This window comes from Phocoena sinus, chromosome 2, assembly GCF_008692025.1.
Source record: "Phocoena sinus isolate mPhoSin1 chromosome 2, mPhoSin1.pri, whole genome shotgun sequence".
In the NCBI taxonomy this organism is placed as follows: Eukaryota; Metazoa; Chordata; class Mammalia; order Artiodactyla; family Phocoenidae; genus Phocoena; species Phocoena sinus.
Window position 1 is genome coordinate 102,714,516 of NC_045764.1, and position 21,103 is coordinate 102,735,618.

The following is a 21,103-nucleotide window of genomic DNA, read 5'->3' on the forward strand; positions in this document are numbered from 1 at the left end:
GATTACAGAATTATCTAGCAACAAGAATCGAACATCACTGGCCAGGACAACCCCACACCAAGGACAGCCAAGGTCGTCTAGAGGGTACCTTTTAGTTTAACAAGTCGCAGGATAATCACGGATTTTAACGACAAAGAAAACCTCCCAGGTTTTTGCAGCCACTAACGAACGCCGGTGGTGATATGGCTCTGAACTTCAATCTCCCGAAAACACTCTCTGCGCGATCTTGTTAAGATGGCCCTTTGCAGCTTCTTACCCACTTCAAATATGGTCGTCAAGCTCCAGTCTCCTTTACCTCCTGAGCGTGGCGACAGCTCTGGCTTCATGCCCATTTCCAAAAGGGCCTCCTCCCGCGAGGCTGCGGTTCTGAGTGCGCAGACGCGAACGTAAATCCTCTTCCTGGTAAGATGGCGCTGGGGTTGATGTGCGGACGCCGGGAGCTTCTGCGCCTGCTACGGCCCCAGCGTCAGGTAAGGATGCCCCGAAGCCGAGCGCCAGGATGCCACCCTATTCCTGTGACCCGAGCCAGGAATGACTCGTGCTGTGGGCATGAGAAGACGCTGATCTTTTCACCGAGATCTGCGTCTTGTGACCTCGGGTCACATGAGGACACGGGAGGGCTCCGTTCCCGACTCCGCGGGTTCAGCAGCCTAGTATCGTGGTCTGTTCCTGGGAACAGGCGTCACTCCTTCTAAGGAAACCTAGCCTCAATCTCTGGGCCCCGGCGTGGGTCTGCGGTAGCTAAGATGCAGGACTCACAGCTTGCAAGCCTTCAGGGTCGCAGTCTGAGCGCGGGGAGTAGCTGGCTGCCTGTCTGGGTGGGGGGGGGCGCGGGGGGAGACGGTGAGCATAATGAGCGACTTCACCCAGTAAAAGGATTCCATCTTCCTTTTACCCACTCAGTTCCACAGCGTTGCAGGGCCCTGCCAGTGGCCCCGGAAAGCGCTGACAGCGGGGCTCCGGTTCCCAGCCGGCCGCTGCTGCGGGCACCCACACTATGTAATCCTCGCGGCCCCAGGCCCCCGGGGCCTCAGTACCTCTGCCATCTCTTTTGCAGAAGCCCAGGTAAAAGACGTTTCGTCCCTTGCAGTGTTAGGAGTGGTGCTTCTTTCTGATTTGTTTTTATTTTGCTTTGACTAGGGGGAGGGGAATGTGGAGCAGAGTTCTTGTCCGCACTCCACCCAACTCGCGAAATGATAGCATCTCTGCTTGGGATAGATTTTCAAATCAATGGGGAAATTATTGAGAGCACAGGAGGAAAGATTTGCATTATATACTAGGCGTTGTTTGCCAGAATGGTGGCAAGCCACTGATGGTGGTATGAGATGTGATTCTGTGTGTGTATTAGACAAAGAATGTCACCTGCTATATCAGTAAACAAAGGATGTTGCGGCCTTCAGCCACTGCAGCCACCCCCAACCGTGCACCCTGAGGGAATTCAGGATGGAGAAACAAAACTGGCCCTAGACAGTTAAGGTACATATCAAAGTAATGATTTCAATAAGCCCAAAGTCTTGCGTATTTCCATACCTAGAAAAGCACTAGGGCTTCCCTGGTGGTGCAGTGGTTGAGAGTCCGCCTGCAGATGCAGGGGACATGGGTTCGTGCCCCGGTCCGGGAAGATACCACATGCCGCGGAGCAGCTGGGCCCGTGAACCATGGCCGCTGAGCCTGCGCGTCCGGAGCCTGTGCTCCGCAACGGGAGAGGCCACAGCAGTGAGAGGCCCGCATACCGCAAAAAAAAAAAAAAAAAAGCACTAAATTCATTAACTTGAGACATCTGGTTTTTATTTAATTAGCAGTAATTTTTTGGTGTTTGACTACCTGGTTTGTTTTGCTTTGTTTGCAAAAACTCCTGTACATCCTGGTTCCTCCCTTACCTCTTTGGAACATCCCTCAGAGCTGAGAGGTTGTATCCTGGGCTTATGTCCTCAGTAATGCCCCAAATAATACACAGTTCTCAACGTTTAGGTCGTGCATTTTTTTTCAGTCATAGCCTGGGCTACCAACAAAGGAACCCAGAGCAGAGTTTTCCCCTTCACCTGAAATCTGAGGAACTGGAGCCTTGGTACCAGCAGAGGCCTCTTGTACCCCTCTGCCTCCTCAGAGAGTCCAGACAAATTTTGGTGAGTCTCTCCTGGTTCTTGGATCTCCCACTTATTGTTTGATGATCCTGAGTTTTATTTGGCAGTGTCTAACGGGCACCTGGCTGCGCAGTTGAAAGATACTGGGAGTTACTCAGTTGAGGCACTCTGAGTGGTCTGGACTGGGTGATTAGCTGAGAAGCTGGCCTAACCTTTTTTCAGAAAGCTAGCCTCCAATTAACACCCTGCCAGGTTTCTGTGCTTATATTTACAAGTAGGTACTTAATTGGGAATTAAAGGAGACCTTGCCCTGAAAATAGCCAATATGGGCTCTTTTTATTTTATATGCAGTTAAGCTAGAGAAAGCCAGCTTGATAAAACATCTTTTCGGTATTCTGACCTTACAAAGAAACAAGTTCCTTCTAGGGAACTTGCGTTTTTCTGTCTTTGAAATGTAAACCTACTACCTAATCTTCTTGCGTGCGTGCGTATGTGTGTGTTGTGTGTGCGTGTGCGGGCATGTGTGTGTGAAGTTGGTCTCTGCCATCCGGAAAGTACGTATATGGTGTACATTTGGCAGCCAGTTGAATAGACTGAGATTCTGAGCAGTCTTGTCTGACTGCGCCAGCTCTCAGGGACTTCAGTCATCTTAATCTTCGGTGCATCAGCCTGTATAACAAAGACCTTTAATTTCTTAGACTGTCTTTTAGGAGTAAACTTTCTAGATCTGTGAAGACTACATCCTTTGCACTCTCTTGTGGGGATGCTTCTTGCATCTTATCAGTTTGAGTTGTAATTAAAATACCACCTATCAATAGCCATTGGATCCTTTAAATTGGAAAAACTTCTAAATTGGTAAATTTTTAGAGAACTGTCATTATAAACAGCTGTTTTATTGGTACCTATAAAAAATAAATTAGAAGGTGGATACACACACACAATAGTTAACCTTAAAACTCCCTTTAGTTTAAAAAAAAGGGTTTGGGAAACCTTATTTGTGGTCCCTTCAGAGGGTCTTACAGTTGCAAAACATTGACGATAATGTTAATGAGGCTGATTAACAGGGAGGTTAAAAAAATGAAGGGAAAGTCTAGAGTCTTCTTCCCAACAGGTGGAAATTTTAAAGGAATTCATCCCAAATGGATAAAGAAATCTTTAGATGGCTATTAAGAAATGAGATAAATAAAACGGATGTTAATAGGGTTAAAACAAAAGGTTTTGATACACTACCTGAGGTTGGATGGACCAACGTTATTGGTCCCCAACATTAAAGGGCCCCAAACGAGTCCACCCATATTTACTTACCCCAGTGTAATGTGTGTGTGGGTGTGGGTGTGTGTGTATATATACCTTTTCCCCCCTTCTAAAGGCTATAAGAAACTTACACTGCGATACCTGACCAGCAATTGCTCGGGGCCACCGGTCAATTGATCAAGTTAAAAGATTGACAAAAGAGCCTGAGTCCCTTGGCTCAACCTCTTACTGGGGACCCCAGAGCCTTTTATACAAAAATAGATTAAATGATTGGGATAAAAAGGAAGTTTCTGGACTCCTTTTAAGACCAAGGCTTGTTGATGGGATCCTAATAGAAACTGCAGTTAAAGATATAGAAGTTGATAGACTTGAGATAAAAATATTTAAATGGACTTTATGTAAGAGGGTTACATCTCTTGCCTAATTATACTGTAGGATAGATATTATGTCTCACTGGGAAATGCTTCCCCAGCCTGGTATTATAAGACAGGGCATATAAATCTGCCCCTCAGACAATATTAATTAAGCATACTAAAGGAAACCAGTAGGGTTACCAGAGCCCAAACAATACAAAGTAAAAACTGAGAGCTAATATTCCAGGGTTAATGAAAATAGTAATAGAGATTTGCTCTGGGTCTAACTGGTGCACTCAGAAAGGGGGCCTTTGTTGAATGCCTTGTCCAAACTTTTGAAGACATGATAAATTGAACCCTAAGAACTCTTGGTTTTCAGTTTAGTCGGAAATCTCAGTGATATTAAAAAACAAAGAAAATATAGTTGGGCAAATCAATCTTTTAGTATCATTTAGGCAACTAACCAGTTCTTTGGGGAATTAAAAGCAACTGTCTGTCTTGAAAATCTCTACAAATCAGAAATGTAAATTCAGCCCACAAAGACCTGAGCCTGAGCCTAATTAGCTCAATCAGGTAAAACCTGAAACCGAAGAGGAAAGGCCTTTTAAAATTCAAACCAGTGGAAAGGTTCCCTCACCCAAAATCCAGTTCATACCCTCCTTAGGGTTTATCAAGGAGAAATACAAATCTTTTTTTTAAAACATCTTTATTGGAGTATAATTGTTTTACAATTGTGTGTTAGTTTCTGCTTTATAGCAAAGTGAATCAGTTATACATACACATATGTTCCCATATCTCTTCCCTCTTGCATCTCCCTCCCTCTCACCCTCCCTATCCCACCCCTCTAGGCGGTCACAAAGCACCGAGCTGATCTCCCTGTGCTATGCGGCTGCTTCCCACTAGCTATCTATTTTACGTTTGGTAGTGTGTATATGTCCATGCCACTCTCATTGTCCCAGCTTACCCTTCCCTTCCCCATATCCTCAAGTCCATTCTCTAGTAGGTCTGTGTCTTTATTCCCATCTTGCCCCTAGGTTCTTCATGGCCTTTTTTTTTTTTCCTTAGATTCCATATATATGTGTTAGCATATGGTATTTATTTTTTCTCTTTCTGACTGACTTCACTCTGTATGACAGACTCTGGGTCCATCCACCTCACTACAAATAACTCAATTTCGTTCTTTTTATGGCTGAGTAATATCCCATTGTATATATGTGCCACATCTTTATCCATTCATCTGTTGATGGACACTTAGGTTGCTTCCATGTCCTGGCTATTGTAAATAGAGCTGCAATGAACATTGTGGTACATGACTCTTTTTGAATTATGGTTTTCTCAGGGTATATGCCCAGCAGTGGGATTGTTAGGTGGTATGGTAGTTCTATTTTTGGCTTTTTAAGGAACCTCCATACTGTTCTCCACAGTGGCTGTATCAATTTACATTCCCACCACCAGTGCAAGAGGGTTCCCTTTTCTCCACACCCTCTCCAGCATTTATTGTTTGTAGATTTTTTGATGATAGCCATTCTGACCGGTGTGAGATGATATCTCATTGTAGTTTTGATTTGCATTTCTCTAATGATTAATGATGTTGAGCATTCTTTCGTGTGTTTGTTGGCGATCTGTATATCTTCTTTGGAGAAATGTCTATTTAGGTCTTCTGACCATTTTTGGATTGAGTTGTTTGGGTGTTTTTTTTTGATATTGAGCTGCATGAGCTGCTTGTAAATTTTGGAGATTAATCCTTTGTCAGTTGCTTCATTTACAAATATTTTCTCCCATTTTGAGGGTTGTCTTTTTGTCTTGTTTATGGTTTCCTTTGCTGTGCAAAAGCTTTTAAGTTTCATTAGGTCCCATTTGTTTATTTTTTATTTTATTTCCATTTCTCTAGGAGGTGGGTCAAAAAAGGTCTTGCTGTGATTTATGTCATAGAGAAATACAAATCTTAAGTCTTTTCCACAAATAGCAAAGCCTTAGTCGTCTGAGCAAATGAATTTAATTTATTCCAACTGTTATTTATAAACTAGTAAGTTTATATTGTAATACCTGATTCATAGCTAAGTCTTTTAAGTGAAACTGTGAGATCTCTAGTTTTGTCTGTTTACATGTGTGTAGACATTATTCATATGAGATGTCACTACCTCTGGGTATACTCTCTAAATTTATAAAAGACCTCTATTTAATTGACTTAAAAGTAAGCTCTTACAAATTAAATATTTCTAAATATAAAGGAAACTGGCTGGAATGAATTTCAGGTTCATGTGATCTAGGAAATATTCAATATTAAATTAATATCTGGTGTTAAAGCTAGTTTAAGCTTGCTGGTTTAATCAATATAGACATGTCTTTTATTGTGCCGAGGTTTACTGAAGGTCAATAAGTTCATGTTATTTCTGTTGCAGAGTTGTCAGCAAGAAAAAAATTAACTTGGTGATATTTTCATAAGTTATAAAACCCACAAGCCACAGGGTGCAGCAGCAAAAAAAAAAGGTAAATGAGGTACGAGTTGTCAACTGAAAAGAAATATACAACCTAAGAGTTGAGAATTGTGTTTTATTTGGGGCATTACTGAGGGCTTAACTAGGATACAGCCTCTCAGCTCTGAGGGAATGTTCCAGAGAGGTAAGGGAGGAGCCAGGGTATATAGGAGTTTTGCAAAGAAAGCCAAAACAAAACAAGTAGTCGGAACATCGAAAGATTACTCTTAATTAAAGAAAAACCAGATGTCTCAAGTTAATGAGCTTAGTACTTTTCTGTGTAACAAAAGATGCAAGAGTCTGGGCTTTTGCGGGGGGGAGTGCTTATTGAAATCATTCCTTTGATGTGCACCTTAACTATCTAGGGCCAGTATTCTGTTTTTCTCCATCCTGAATCCCCTCAGGTTGCACCCTTGCAGGTGGCTGCAGTGGCTGATGGCCCCAACATCCTTTGTTTACTGATATGACAGGCAACATTCTTTGTCCTCAGTGCCTCCTCTTGGTCATAAATTAGATCAATGTTTTTGAGAGGCATTCCATGGCCAATTTTGTCCCACATTGCTAGCAAGACACATTCCTAGATCAGGGGAAGATTCTGTTTATAGGCCAATGTGTTGATTTTTGGATTAGGCCCTGTTCATAATCTAAAATTCTCTGGATCAACTGTCTTACTCGTCTGTTAGGACCCAGGAAATGTTTTCCCTTATCTAGAGTTGCACTATTACAGTTATTCTATGTAGAGTTACATATATGGTCAACTGTCTCAAGACTTTTAGCCATGGTTACACATTGTTAATACAAGAGACAACCTTATAAAATAGACAGGAGGACTTCCCTGGTGGTCCAGTGGTTAAGACTCCGTGCTTCCAGTGCAGGGGACACGGGTTTGATCCTTGGTCGGGGAACTAAGATCCTGCATGCCACACGACGCGGCCAAAAATAAAATAGACAGGATACGCACTATAGCTAGTAACGTTAATCAGATCATAGTACAGCAGAGAGAAACACAAGGCATAAACAATTTGGAAACAGAACAAATTAAAATAATGGTTAGTATAAATAGTAGTAATCTGGTCACAATAAACAATCAAGTCAGGACTTCCCTGGTGGCCCAGTGGTTAAGAATCCACCTGTCAATGCAGGGGACATGGGTTTGAGCCCTGGTCCGGGAAGATCCCACATGCCGCGGAGCAACTAAGCCCATGTACCACAACTACTGGGCCTGCGCACTAGAACCCGTGAGCCACAACTGCTGAGCCCACGTGCCACAACTACTGAAGCCCGCGCACCTAGAGCCTCCTCAATGAGAAGCCCGCGCACCACAACAAAGAGTAGCCCCCACTCGCCACAACTAGAGAAAGCCCATGCACAGCAACGAAGACTCAATGCAGCCAAAAATAAATTATTTAAAAAAAAACAAACCGGGGCTTCCCTGGTGGCGCAGTGGTTGAGAGTCCGCCTGCCGATGCAGGGGACACGGGTTCGTGCCCCGGTCTGGGAGGATCCCACATGCCGCGGAGCGGCTGGGCCCGTGAGCCATGGCCGCTGAGCCTGCGCGTCCGGAGCCTGTGCTCCGCAACGGGAGAGGCCACAACAGTGAGAGGCCCGCGTAACGCATTAAAAAAAAAAAAAAAAAAAAAAAAAAAACATCAAGTCCACAGGAGAGAGCCAGCTGGAGAAGCCAAATTCTGGATGGATCAGTAGAAAGATAAATGTTTCATCTTTGTTTACAAATGTATACTTTATCAACTTGCTTTAGATCATAGCCTAAGAAGAAAGGTTTCCTGGAAAACAAAGATTAAAAGCCAGTATATTTCAGAAAATTATAAATGATATTTATCAGTTCATTCAGTCCCATGTTTTTAATTAATTGCTGTTGATCTGGATGAAGTTATCACGTTTTTCATTAGAGTTTTGTAATTTCTTACCCAAGTCAGTGGTATGATCTAAAAGTTGTCAGAAACTTACATTTGTCAAAAAGTTCTTTTTATTTATTTATTTATTTTGGCCACGCCACATATCATGTAGGATCTTAGTTCCCTGACCATAGATCGAAGCTGCGCCCCCTGCAGTGGAAGCACAGAGTCTTAACCACTGGACCACCAGGGAAGTCCCAGAAAGTTCTTTTTATGAATCTTCTTGAAGATCTTCATTTTATAAAAGCTCCAGAGTAAAACAGTGGTTGTCTATAAACCACAAAAGACTTAAAATGGCATGGTTAAAGATCTGGTTACAATAGATAGCTAGTAGGAAGCAGCCGCATAGCACAAGATCAGCTCGGTGCTTTGTGACCACCTAGAGGGGTGGGATAGGGAGGGTGGGAGGGAGGGAGATATGGGGATATATGTATACGTATAACTGATTCACTTTGTTATACAGCAGAAACTAACACACCATTGTAAAGCAATTATACTCCAATAAAGATGTTAAAAAGAAAAATATCTGATTACAATGTAATTGACAAGAAACTTGGATATTTCTGTGATGTACAGCATTTTAAGATAATAACTAGAATTATGACTGATAACATTATGCCAGGAATTTTAGGAATTCCATATACATTTTGGAATAGCTATATTAATGACATTTACCCATACAATATAACCTAAGGTTTGTCTCCAGTCAGTTGACAGTATTTCTCAAGTAATTTAAACTTACCAAATAAGCCAACGTTTAAATTTGTCTCTGAGATGCCTCAGGGTTTCTTTGAAGCATCCCAGAGTTAGCTGGAGGTTAAAATAACTTTAGTTAGAATTGTTACTTGTAAGCTTGTCAAAAATATCAAAAAGGTTTCAAAACACATGGTCGCATAGTATCATAGGTCACTGTGAAACAATACTTACTCAACCAAAGTGACAAAAGATTTCAAAAACAAGTACAGATCATTTCAAGAGTATGAACCAGATTTTGAGTGAGGGAGCCTTTCTAGCAGTTTGATTTTTAAAAGGCCTTTTTCTCTTTTTTCCTTGGTTTCAGATTTTACCTGATTGAACTAATTAGGCTCAGCCTCAAGTCATTGTGAGCTGTATTTATATTTTTGATTTGTAGAGATTTGCAAGACAAAGACAGTTGCTTTTAATTCTCCAAAGAACTGGTTTGCCGCTTAAATGATATTAAAAGCTTGATTTGCCCAACTGTATTTTCTTTTATTTGCTTTTTTATATCACTGAGAAGATTTCCAACTAAACTGAAATTCATGAGTTCTATGTTCTAGAATTTTAGGGTTTAACTTAACCATGCCTTTAAAAGCTTGCATAAGACATTCAACGAAAGTCCTCTTTCTGAGTTCACAAGTTAAATCCAGAGCAAAATCTCTATTATTACTTTTATTAGCCCTTGAATATTGCTCCCAGTTTTTATTTTATATTGTGCAGGCCCAGGTAACCCTGTTGGTTTCCTTTAGTGTGTTTAATTATATTTCCTGAGGGGCAGATTTATATGCCCTGTGTTATATCGGGCAAGGAAGCATTCCCCAGTAAAACATGTCTTTCCCATAATATAATTAGGCAAAAGACATGTAACGATCTTATATAAAGCTCATTTAATACCAAAGTTTATAAACTTTTGTCTCCATTCTTTTAACTTTTATGCCTTTAACTTTAGTTTCTGTTAGGATCGCCATCTATTAGGACCCCATAGTATTTTTGTATAAAAGGCACTGGGGGACTTCCCTCGTGGTCCAGTGGTTGAGAATCTGCCTTCCAGTGCAGGGGACGTGGGTTCGATCCTTGTTCGGGGAACTAAGATCCTACATGCCACGGGGCAACTAAGCCCGTGTGCCACAACTAGAGAGCCCGTGAGCCACAGCTACTGAGCCAACGCGCCACAGCTAGAGAAGCCTGCGCACCATAACCCAGATCCTGCGTGTTGCAACCAAGACCTGATGCAGCCAAATAAATAAACAAATATTTAAAAAAATAAAAGGCACTGGGGTTCCCAGTGAGGAGCTGAGCCAAGGGACTCAGACCCTTTGTAAATCTTTTTTTTTTTTTTTAATATTTGTTTATGTTGCCACACGCGAGATCTTCGTTGCAGCATGTGGGATCTAGTTCCCTGACCAGGGATGGAACCCGGGCCCCCTGCACTGGGAGCATGGAGTCTTAGCCACTGCACCACCAGGGAAATCCCTGTCAATCTTTTAATTTGACTAATTGGCCTATATGTTGCCCCAAGTAATTGTTGGTCAGATATCTCAATGAAATTTTCTTCCAGCCTTTTAAACATACATTTCTTTTTTTAAATTGGGATAAATAGAGCAGACTTGTTTGGGGCCCCTTAATGTTGAAGATCAATGGGAATCCCTAAAGGGGGCTAAAGCCCATCCAACTTTAGGTAGTATTGTAGCAAAACCTTTTGTTTTAGACCCATTAACGTCCATTTTATTTATTCCATTTCTTAAAAACCATCTAGAGACTTCTTATCTTTTGGGACAAGTCCCTTTAAAATTTCCACCTTGTTGGGAAAAAGTCTCTAGACCTTCCCTTCAGTTTTTTCTTATTTCCCTGTTAATGAACCTAATTAACATTATTGATTTTTTTTTTTTAGCATCTATAACACCCATTGAGGGGAAGCAGAGACCAGGAATAAGGCTTCCCAAGCCAGTTTTTTGTTTGGTTTAAACTAAAGGAGTTCTTAGGTTAACCATTATATATATTTTTCCACCTTCTGATTTGGTTTTTCCATGGGTCCTGATAAAACAGCTGTTTATAATGAGACTCTCTAAAGATTTACCGATTTATAGGTTTTCCAATTTAAAAGACCTGTCATCTGGCCATTAATGAGGTATATCTTAATTGTGATTCAGACCAATAGGACGAAAGAAGCATCCCCACAAGAGAGTGCGAAGGATGCCACCTAACCAAGATACAGAAGGTTTACTCCCAAAAATAGCCCAAGAAAGTAAAGGCCTTTGTTGTACAGGCTGACGCAGCAAAAGTTAAAATGGCAAAAAGCCCCTGAGAGTTCGCACAGTCCGGAAAAAGACTGCTCAGAATCTCAGTCTGTTCAGTTGGCTGCAGAATATATGTACCTTCTGGATGGCAGAGACCAAGTTCTCACAAAACACAACACACATGTGTGCACTCGCACACTTAAGAAGATCAAGTAGAACATTTACATCTCAGACACTGGGAGACACTTGCAAGTTCCCCCAGAAGGGCTTTTATTTCTTTAAGGTCAGAACTCTGAAAAGATGGTTTATCAAGCTGCTTTCTCTAACTTAATTGCGTATGCAGTAAAAGAGCCCCAGGGCTTCCCTGGTGGTCCTTCCTCGCTTCTACTACAGGGGGTGTGGGTTTGATCCCTGGCCCGGGAAGTTCTCATGCCATGAGATGCAGCAAAAAAAAAAAGCCCCATGTGGGCTATTTTCAGGGCAAGATTTCCTTTAATTCCCAATTGAGTACTTGTAAGTATAAGTTTTGTACATACATAGACTTGGCGAGAGTGTTTAATTGGAGGCAAAGATGTTAGGCCAGCCTCTCACCTAATCACCCAGTCCAGACTCCTTATTGTCTCAACTGAGCAACTCCCAGTCTTTCCGCCTGGTTTCCCCAGTAGCTTTCAACTGGGCAGTTAGACACTGCCAGATAAAACTCAGGATCATTAACCAATAATCAGGAGATCCAAGAATCACCCAAATCCATCTGGACTCTCCAAGGAGGCAGACAGGCCCAAGAGGCCTCTGCTGGTACCAGGCCCTGGATCCTCTTAGAGTTCGGGCAAAGGAGAGAGTTCTGCTCTGGTTCCCTTCGTGGTCACCAAAATTGTTGACTGAAAAACAAATGCACAACCTAAAAGTTGAGAATTATGTTTTATTCAGTGGTCTTGCTGAGGACTTAAGCCAGAGGACATCCTCTGAGATAGCTCCGAGGGACTGCTCCGAAGAGGAAAGGGAGGAGCCAGGATATGTAGGAATTTTGCAAAAACAACCAGGTAGTCAGAACATCAAAAGATTAGTGTTAAAAGCCAGACATCTCAAGTGCATGAGTTTAGTACTCTTCCATGTGTGGAATGATTTAAGAGTCTAGGCCTGTTGAAATCATGCCTTTGATGTGCACCTTTTCTCCATCCTGAATCCCCTCGGTGTACAGTTGAGGGTGGCTGATGGCTTAATGGCTGCAGCATCCTTTATTTACTGATGCCGCAGGCAACATTCTTCATCCAGGTGATCCAGAGAATTTTAGATTATCGACAGGGCCTGATCCAAAAATTAGCAAATTGAGTAGCCTATCAGCAGAATCTTTGCCTTCCTAGTGCCATGGGACAGAATCGGTCGTGAAATGCCTCCCAATTGTTGGTCCAGTTTATGGCCTAGAAGGAGGTGCTGAGGACAAAGAATGTCACCTGCCTTATCACTAAACAAAGGATGTTGGGACCATCAGCCACTGCAGTCACCCCCAGCAGTGCACCCTGAGGGAAGTCAGGATGGAGAAACAGAATACTGGCCCTAGATAGTTAAGGTACAAATCAAAGGACTGATTTCAGTAAACGCCAATTCTGGTGTCTTTCTATTCATAGAAAAGCACTAAATTCATTAACCTGAGACATCTGGTTTTTATTTAATTAGCAGTAATTTTTTGGTGTTTGACTACCTGGCTTTTGGGTTGTTTTTTTGTTTGTTTGCAAAAACTCATATACATCCTGGCTTCTCCCTTACCTCTTCGGAACAGTCCCTCACAGCTGAGAGGCTTTGTCCTGCACTTAAGTCCTCAGTAATGCCCCAAATAACACACAGTTCTCAACTTTTAGGTCGTGCTTTTTTTTTCAGTTGACACAATTTATAATTGTATATCTTTGATTATAACTTGTATATCCCTGATTTCATGGACATTAATATTTCTCAGGATGAGACCAAGTAGATATTTTTGATCTTAAAAACTGAGTTGTTTAAAGAAAAATTATAATAGTTTCAGTGTATGCAGAATCGTGCCAGTGATACTCAAATGACTGAAGTTTGGAAAATGCACAAGAAATAACTTCCCAACACGAAGGAGAATCATGAAGTCTTATTTTGAGTCACTTATCTTTCTGCCTAGAGGGGAAAATAAAATATCCTTTCTTAAAAAACATGAGTGGGAATATTTATTTAGAATAAGAAATCTTTACAAAGTAATGGTTTTTAAAAGCTGACAGATACCACAAGCATTACAAAATCCAGGAAAATAATGTACTTTTTCATTGACTTCCTGGCATAAAATGTTCTTTTTAAGCTTTGAATTCTATGACAATGTAGGCTACCCTGGGAGAACGAGAAACAGGGAGTCAAGGGAGTACCCCAGTATTGGTTATAATAAGAGGGACCTCGATTTCTATGTGTGTGTCCCTCCCTCCCCGAGTATAACGCCTGGCTTTTTTTTTTTTTTTTCCTCCTTTTTCCCCACAGGTTCAGGCCCCTCCGGTCATTCCTGCAACTCCCCCACCTACAGAAGTACCTGAGGTGGCTTCTGGAGACACTGCAGATATCATCCTGGCTGCTGCAGAACAGAGCTTCACTGAGCTTGGGCTGGGGTCATACACCCCAGTGGGACTGATCCAGAACTTACTGGAATTTATGCATGTTAACCTAGGCCTACCTTGGTGGGGGGCCATTGCTGCATGTAAGGGGGATATATCTTGTACAACAGTAGAGGAAATGGGGGCTTAGGGTTAGAACTTTATTTATTTATTTATTTTTGGCTGTGTTGGGTCTTCATTGCTGCACGCGGGCTTTCTCTAGTTGCGGCGAGCGGGGGCTACTCTTCATTGAGGTGCGCGGTCTTCTCACTGAGGTGGCTTCTCGTTGCAGAGCACAGGCTCTAGGCACGCAGGCTTCAGTAGTTGTGGCATGCAGGCTCAGTAGTTGTGGCTCACAGGCTCTGGAGTGCAGGCTCAGTAGTTGTGGCGCACAGGCTTAGTTGCTCCGCAGCATGTGGGTTCTTCCCAGACCAGGGCTCGAACCTGTGTCCCCTGCATTGGCATGCGGATTCTTAACCACTGTGCCACCAGGGAAGCCCTGTCCCTTGGCTTTTGCGACAATCTTTGTAGATTTTCTTCCTGTCTTTCTGACCACACCCTCCCATCTCCATTGCTCAGTACTCTACCTGCCCCTTTAGTGCTGGGATTCCAGGTTCCATCCTTAGCTCCCTTCTCTGTCCACTTCACACCATTCATCATAATGTTGATAAAGCCTAAACCTGTATCTCCCCCTGGTCTTTTCTCAGCCCAGGCCCACTTGCTTACCCACAGATACCATCAACTAAATAAATATTTGTTGAAATGATCAAGAAATGTGAAGTGTAAGAAAAGAAATAGGAGGGAGCTAAAGCAGTAGGCCACCAGATTACCTCCTACTGCAGGCATTTCTAGGACAGTGGCTTTCAAACTTCATTCCTGCGAGCCCCAGAGTTCTGTAAAAGTGCTTCTGAGCAAAGCAAAGGCCAGAGCTTGAACAATCCTATAGTCAGACTACCTCCTCACCCAGGGCAGCTTGATTTTATTTGTTATGTATATTGGGGTTACACTTAGAGTTGGGGAAAAAAGGAGTCCACTGATCATAGAAAAGTTTGGAAACCACTGATCTACAAAAGTGGCTTCTGTCACCTTTTTGTTCAAGGAAACAAGATTCCTGGTCATTTGCCTAGAGAAGTTAATGCCAGACTTTTGACGTCAAAGCAGAAGACTGAGCCTTGAAGGAACTGTCATACCCGTACCCGTTGTTTTGGGGCCCTTTGGGCACGAGTCACAGGGTGGAAAAGTCTGGGCTAGGAGACCCTTTCAGTGAGGACCTAAAAACCTTCAGCCTTCTAGCTGCAGAATGGCTTGAATTTCACTCCAGTCTTATTTCGTGTTTTCCAGGTACAGTCCTTGCGCGCTGCCTGGTGTTTCCTCTCATCGTGAAGGGCCAGCGAGAGGCAGCTAACATCCACAACCACTTGCCAGAGATTCAGAAGTTTTCCGCTCGAATCAGAGAGGCCAAGTTGACAGGAAACCATACTGAATGTGAGTCAGTTGCAGAATGAGCATGGGTGAGGACCACATTTGCGCTTTCCCTGACATTCAGCTCAGGTTGGGGGAACAGCCTAAATCAGGAGTTGCTACAGTTGGGCGAGTTCTAAGATTTACCTGCTTCTTAGGCCTAATGCTTCCAGTGACTGGCCAGGGTCAGTTGGAAATCTTATGGGCCAGGTGATGAGGATGGTCACTTCCTCCAACCTAGCTGTTAGCCCAGCTGTTAGCTTCCACTCCCTTCACAGTTTACAGGGCCTCCTCGGAGATGACGTTCTACCAGAAAAAGCATGATATTAAACTCTTCAGACCTCTCATTCTACCTCTGACTCAGGTGAGCAAAAAACATTTCCCTTCTTTAACTTCATCAGAACCAATCAGATTACTCCTCTGTGTTTCCCATGCCCTAGACCCCCCAAAAAAGCATGTGGTGGTGATACTATGCTACATGGGTTTCAGTAATGGAGTAATTAAAATGTCCCTTCTACTAAAGGGTCCTGACACTGTTTCTCCTGTGTCATAGGCCCCGATCTTCATCTCCTTCTTCATTGCCTTGAGAGAAATGGCTAACCTTCCTGTGCCCAGCCTGCAGACAGGTGGCCTCTGGTGGTTCCAGGATCTCACACTATCTGACCCCACTTACATGTTACCTCTGGTGGTCACTGCTACAATGTGGGGTGTCCTTGAGGTAAGCCCAGGTTCGCCGAGTGCCAGGCCTGCAGAATGGGGAGTGAGGGGAAAGTAGTTATATAGAACGGTCATTCTTCACTCCCTGGAGAAATAGAGTTGATGGGTAAGAAATCTGAGCCACATTCAACTAAAATTGCCATGCGTTTACTATTCTTCCCCTGCTTTTTTTTTTTTTTTTTTTTTTTTGCAGCTAGGTGCTGAAACTGGCATGCAAAGTTCTGACCTTCAGTGGATGAGAAATTTTATCAGATTGATGCCCCTGGCAGTCTTGCCCATAACTATCCATTTCCCCTCGGTAAGTAATGTCTTAGGGGCTGGCTCCAAGTCTCCCGGCAGGCTGCCCCGGGACGCAGCTTCTGAGTACCTTCTCTTCCTTCTCATCCAGGCAGTGTTCATGTACTGGCTCTCCTCCAACATATTTTCCCTGGGCCAGGTGGCCTGCCTCCGTATTCCAGCTGTACGCAGTGTACTTAAAATCCCCCGGCGTGTTGTGCATGACTCAGACAAATTACCTCCCCAGGAGGGCTTCATAAAGAGCTTCAAAAGAGGTAAGGCCTGTCCTCCGTGAATAGGAACTGGGGAGAGTGGCCTGGAAGTGGGTACACGACCAAACTGCCTTAATCCTTTTTACACAGGCTGGAAGAATGCCGAAATGGCACATCAGCTACAGGAGCGTGAACGACGCATGCAGAATCACTTGGAGCTAGCAGCCAGGGGTAAATAACACTTGCAGGCTAAATTCTGTCATTTGTTTCTTCCCTTCCTTTGTTCATCAAGATTGGTTTTCTCCTTCCCCCAGGTCCCTTACGACAGACCTTTACCCACAACCCTCTGCTACAGCCTGGAAAGAATGGACCTCCCAACACCCCCAATAGCAGCAGCAACAAACCAAAGTCAAAGCATCCCTGGAGTGACACACTTGGCTGAATTCTCTTCCCTGCTCACACTGGCAGGAACTCTCTCTCTTGAAAGACTCAGCCTTAGAACAAGAACTGATGCTGGGTCCTTGCCCCAGACCTAGAAACTGTGGGACATGTTGATGTTCATTTTAAAAGTGGATTCCGCTACAGACTCTTCCACCTAAGTGTAAAAGAACACTGGGGAGCCAAGTGATCTTCCCATCTGCTGAGTTAGTAAACGTCCGTATTACGTGCTTCTCCCTGACACTTATTAAACAGGGAAATGGACTGAGTGCTTCAGAGAAAAGAATAGGTTGGGTGATGATTGTTCTTGTTGGCCCATGCTCTTAGGAGGCGTCTCAGTGTTGTAGCCTGGCATTAAGGGCTTAGATGTGTTGTCCCGTCCGTACTTGCTTTGTGGTCAGAGGTATGCGTGGTAAGTGTAGACTGTATCTGGAGGAAACATATTCATTTACCCCAAGATTACCTATAAAATATTCTTCAAGAAGTAGATATGCGTAAGTTTTTGGTGATAATTAAGAGGAAGTTGATAAAGCTTTTATCGAACAACCTAGCATTTTGCTACAGCAGCTTAGGTGTTCTCTTGTGTAGAGACTGGTTGCGTCAGCCTTCAGCAGCTGGCTCAAGAGAGAAGAAATACTCAGATTCTTTCAAGCATAAGATTGTTTTTAGTCTTCCTGCCAGGCTAATGGGAGCTGTCCTTGAGACACTATATAAAAATGAAGCCAGGGGCTTCCCTGGTGGCGCAGCCTGCTAATGTAGGGGACACGGGTTCGAGCCCTGGTCTGGGAGGATCCCACATGCCGCAGAGTAACTAGGCCTGTGAGCCACAACTACTGAGCCTGCGTGTCTGGAGCCTATGGTCCACAACAAGAGAGGCCGCGATGGTGAGAGGCCCGCGCACCGCGATGAAGAGTGGCCACTGCTCGCCGCAACTAGAGAAAGCCCTCACACAGAAACGAAGACCCAACACAGCCAAAAATAAATTAATTTAAAAAAAATGAAGCCATTCAGAGCTCAGGAACATACCCTTTTATTGTCTAGCACCTTTGACAGTTTGACGTCTCTCTAAAGGAGACAGGAAGTTTGGAGCATTATTGGGTCTTTCGGTGGGAAAGAGGAGTGGGCAGGCACACTGGAGGTGAGTGGATGTCTTAACACGTGGGAATGTGCCAGTGGAACATCCAAGCCCACACCTGGCATGCTCCCCGTCACAGTCTGCTTTATTGTCCCTTTAAAAGAAATACGGAACAATATGTAGCAAAACAAATAAATTACTCTCCATCTCTCAGAAAGCAAGTTCAGAGGTTGTTGAAGCTGCCTAAGAGGCTTCTGGACAGACGCCTCCAAAGAAGTGAGCTTTTCAGCTTCCTTGGCTCCAGCCAGTAGGAGATGAGGCCCCTGCTGCCCAAATCTCAGGATTTCTCGTGGTGTTTAGTTAGACTTGGGATCTTGTTGCTTGGGCATCTCTCCTTCATCTTCCAAATCCATCTCTGCAGCAACTGACATACATAGGACCTGGAGATACCATGTGGCAGATGCTACAAAGAGAAGTTTGTGTCAAAATAGAAGAGGTCAACTGGGCTGAGTTCAGGTGGCACTGAATGGGGCTGGGCCCGAGGGGACAATTACAGTTAAGCCTCAACAACAGGTAGGAGCTATGGCGAAGGTGATTTGGGAGACTAGATTTGCAGAAAAAGCCAAAAAAAAAAAAAAAAAAAACCAGGCCGTACAATAGCTGAGCCGACTTGAGGACCCAAGGCTTACCCACAATCCTGCGGAGGCAAAGAGGTCGTTTGTGCTCTGGCACTCTGATGATGAAGAAGTAAAAGGGCAAGCCTGAGAGGGCAATGCCGATGCCGATGAGGGAGTTGATGGTATCACTGTAGAGTGGAACAGCCACCAGGAAGATGGTGCAGAAGCAGAAGACAATGGGGAAGAAAATGCTGAGCTAAGGGCACAGAAGAAACAAGTGGAGGTTAGACAGCTCAGGGTGGACAGCCAAGAAAACCCCACCTGTGAACGGCAGAGCACTGAGTGTTCTTGTCATCCCCTTCCTCTCAACTCGGAGCCACCGTCAAGTTCCGGGCAAAGGTTTCTGAACAAATGTAAGAATCCCCTGGAGTGGGTGCAGCAGAGGTGGGATGGAGAGGTCCTACCTTGAGAGGACGAGGCCTATTAGGCTCCTTCCAGCGCAGATAAAGCTGACCCACGATAGAGAGCCCCACGAAGAACCAGTAGCTGAAGCTGTAGTAGTTAATGAGCTGGAAGATGTCCTCCACACACAAGTAGATCAGCGCCATGAGACCCTGCAGGCACAAGCCCACATCAGCTCCTCTCAAGGCCTGTCGCGCAAGGCACTTGCCAGTCCCCTTTATCTCCCACAAATCCACCCCCTTGTCAAGTCCTCAGTCTCCCCAACTGTCCTTTTCTGTTCCCACCCCGTTTACCACCTTAGTTTCAACACCTCACTCCTTTCCTATTAAGTCAGTAGCCTTTTTCAGCCCATTTTTCAAACCCTTGCCAGGTTAATCCTCTGTACAGCACAGCTCAAAACAGTTCCTCAAATAGCTTTTGCCCCAGAGCCTCTCCAGAATGGCTCCAACATACAATTCCAGCTTTTACCTTCTGCTACCCAACTCCACACTGCTTAACCTCCGGACTTTCTGATGCTGTTTCAACCTAAAGCCCCATCCATCGCTATCATTTGCAACCCTAACCTTAAAAATCCACTTCAGATTCACTTTCTCCAGGAAGTCTTTCCTTGTTCACCCTCTACCCCCACAGTGACCATTTCTTCCCTTGAACACTACATCACTGTCTGCCACGGCAGTCGTTACAGTGTATTCCATGAACTTTATGCCTCATCCTGGGCCAGAGGAGGGCACCATTCCTTAGAGAATATGGATTCTTTCAGGAACCACTGCAGCAGGGACTTCCCTGGTGGTCCAGTGGTTAAGGCTCCACGCTCCCAATGCAGGGGGCCCGGGTTCGATCCCTGGTCTGGGAACTAGATCCCACGTGCATGCCACAACCAAGGGTCCGCATGCTGCAACAAAGACCCAGCACAGCCAAAATAAATAAATAAACCACTGCAGCAGTTACAGCACAGTGCCTTGCCCACAGTGGATGGTCCATCAACAGTTTTTCTATTAGAATCTTCTTTAGAGCTTCTGAGGAGCTAAGAACAGTTGTATCTACTGCTACTAAAGTTCCCCCACAATCTGGCTTTCAGCCCCAGTCTTGAGACCACTTACATTGAAGAGCAGAGCCGGCACTGGTGTGAACCGCTCAACATGAATCATGCAGATGGTGTCAGGGAGATGGCCTTCTCTCGAGCCCACAAAGAAAAGCCTATTTTGGGTAAGATAGGAGAGGCTGAGAAACTTGGGGGACGTGGGTGTGGCCTGGTTCTTGTGCCACAAGGCTCTCCCTCTCTGGCATCCCCTCCTTCAAAAGGGTTTGAATAATTTGGAATGGAGTTCAATACTGAGATTTGTAAGAACTGGAGGCTGCTGATGCGAACAAGGCCAAAGCATTGTGACTGTCACTTGGGGATCGCGGTGACTAAAGTCTGGGTCCTGTTAAGTCCTGCCCTGCCCTGCCATAGCTCTTCACTTTCCCCCTCAGTAAAAGGTGACACTCATACCTAGACGCAGCCACAATGGAGGCATTGAGGCCACCGAAGCAGGATAACGCAACTGCCACTGGAATGGTCCAGTTGAACATTCCAAAAATCTGGTCTGCAAATGTCTAAGGGAAAGGAATGGAAAAGAGTCATTAGCAGGACCTAACGGGGATGGAAGGCAAGGACAAGCATGCCCCCTGGTGCCCCCTACTAGCAACCCAACCCTTCTTCCACAGCAGGGCTAACGACCTCGCAAGCCCAGTACTCTAGGCATACTCTTTTCAAGGACTACCCGCTTTCTGGGACTTTGAAGAGCAGCACGATACTGAAGCCCACAAACACACCCTCACCCTTCTGCTAGTGAAAATCCTTTACCACAGCAACAGCATCGCTGGCCAGGATGTCTCTCATGTCGAGCACGGTGTAATAGGCCACATTGGTTAAGATGTAGATGATGGTGACAATGGGCATGGAAATGCCAATGGAGAGGGGCAGATTCCTACAGCCAAACAGAATAGTGGATATATTAGCCCCACAGTCTCCTCCCCACTGTCCTTTCATTCTCAGACTCCGCCCCACTAATCCGGGGATGGGGCCTCCCGTGGCAATTCCCCAGGGCTTTTGCCTTTGACGTTGCCTAGGATAGGATAGGATAGTGGCTTAAGCTCTGAACTCAAGAACTAAAGAGCATCAGGGAAAGGAACATCACATTCGG

At 44.4% G+C, this 21,103-nt stretch overlaps 2 protein-coding genes across 7 annotated transcripts in view; one reads left to right on the plus strand and one right to left on the minus strand.

Annotated features, from left to right (window-relative positions):
* The first annotated feature begins 373 nt into the window (after positions 1 to 373).
* Positions 374 to 17,250, plus strand: OXA1L (OXA1L mitochondrial inner membrane protein). The gene is made up of 10 exons (XM_032622706.1): positions 374 to 470; positions 904 to 1,065; positions 13,550 to 13,763; positions 15,001 to 15,144; positions 15,399 to 15,484; positions 15,674 to 15,838; positions 16,031 to 16,135; positions 16,226 to 16,388; positions 16,476 to 16,556; positions 16,640 to 17,250. Exons 1-10 carry the CDS (start codon positions 408 to 410, stop codon positions 16,765 to 16,767), a joined length of 1,311 nt encoding a protein of 436 aa, XP_032478597.1. The 5' UTR covers positions 374 to 407; the 3' UTR covers positions 16,768 to 17,250.
* Positions 17,251 to 17,777: 527 nt separating this feature from the next.
* Positions 17,778 to 21,103, minus strand: part of SLC7A7 (solute carrier family 7 member 7) — a 36,129-nt gene continuing 32,803 nt past the window's right edge. For all 6 annotated transcript variants that reach the window (XM_032622705.1, XM_032622702.1, XM_032622700.1 and 3 more), the window contains 6 exons: positions 20,764 to 20,887; positions 20,410 to 20,513; positions 20,018 to 20,114; positions 18,920 to 19,069; positions 18,528 to 18,711; positions 17,778 to 18,301 (listed from right to left, as the gene is read on the minus strand). In XM_032622705.1, coding sequence (XP_032478596.1) covers positions 18,195 to 18,301; positions 18,528 to 18,711; positions 18,920 to 19,069; positions 20,018 to 20,114; positions 20,410 to 20,513; positions 20,764 to 20,887 — 766 coding nt within the window. In that variant the 3' untranslated portion in view covers positions 17,778 to 18,194. The remainder of the gene's footprint in view (positions 18,302 to 18,527; positions 18,712 to 18,919; positions 19,070 to 20,017; positions 20,115 to 20,409; positions 20,514 to 20,763; positions 20,888 to 21,103) is intronic.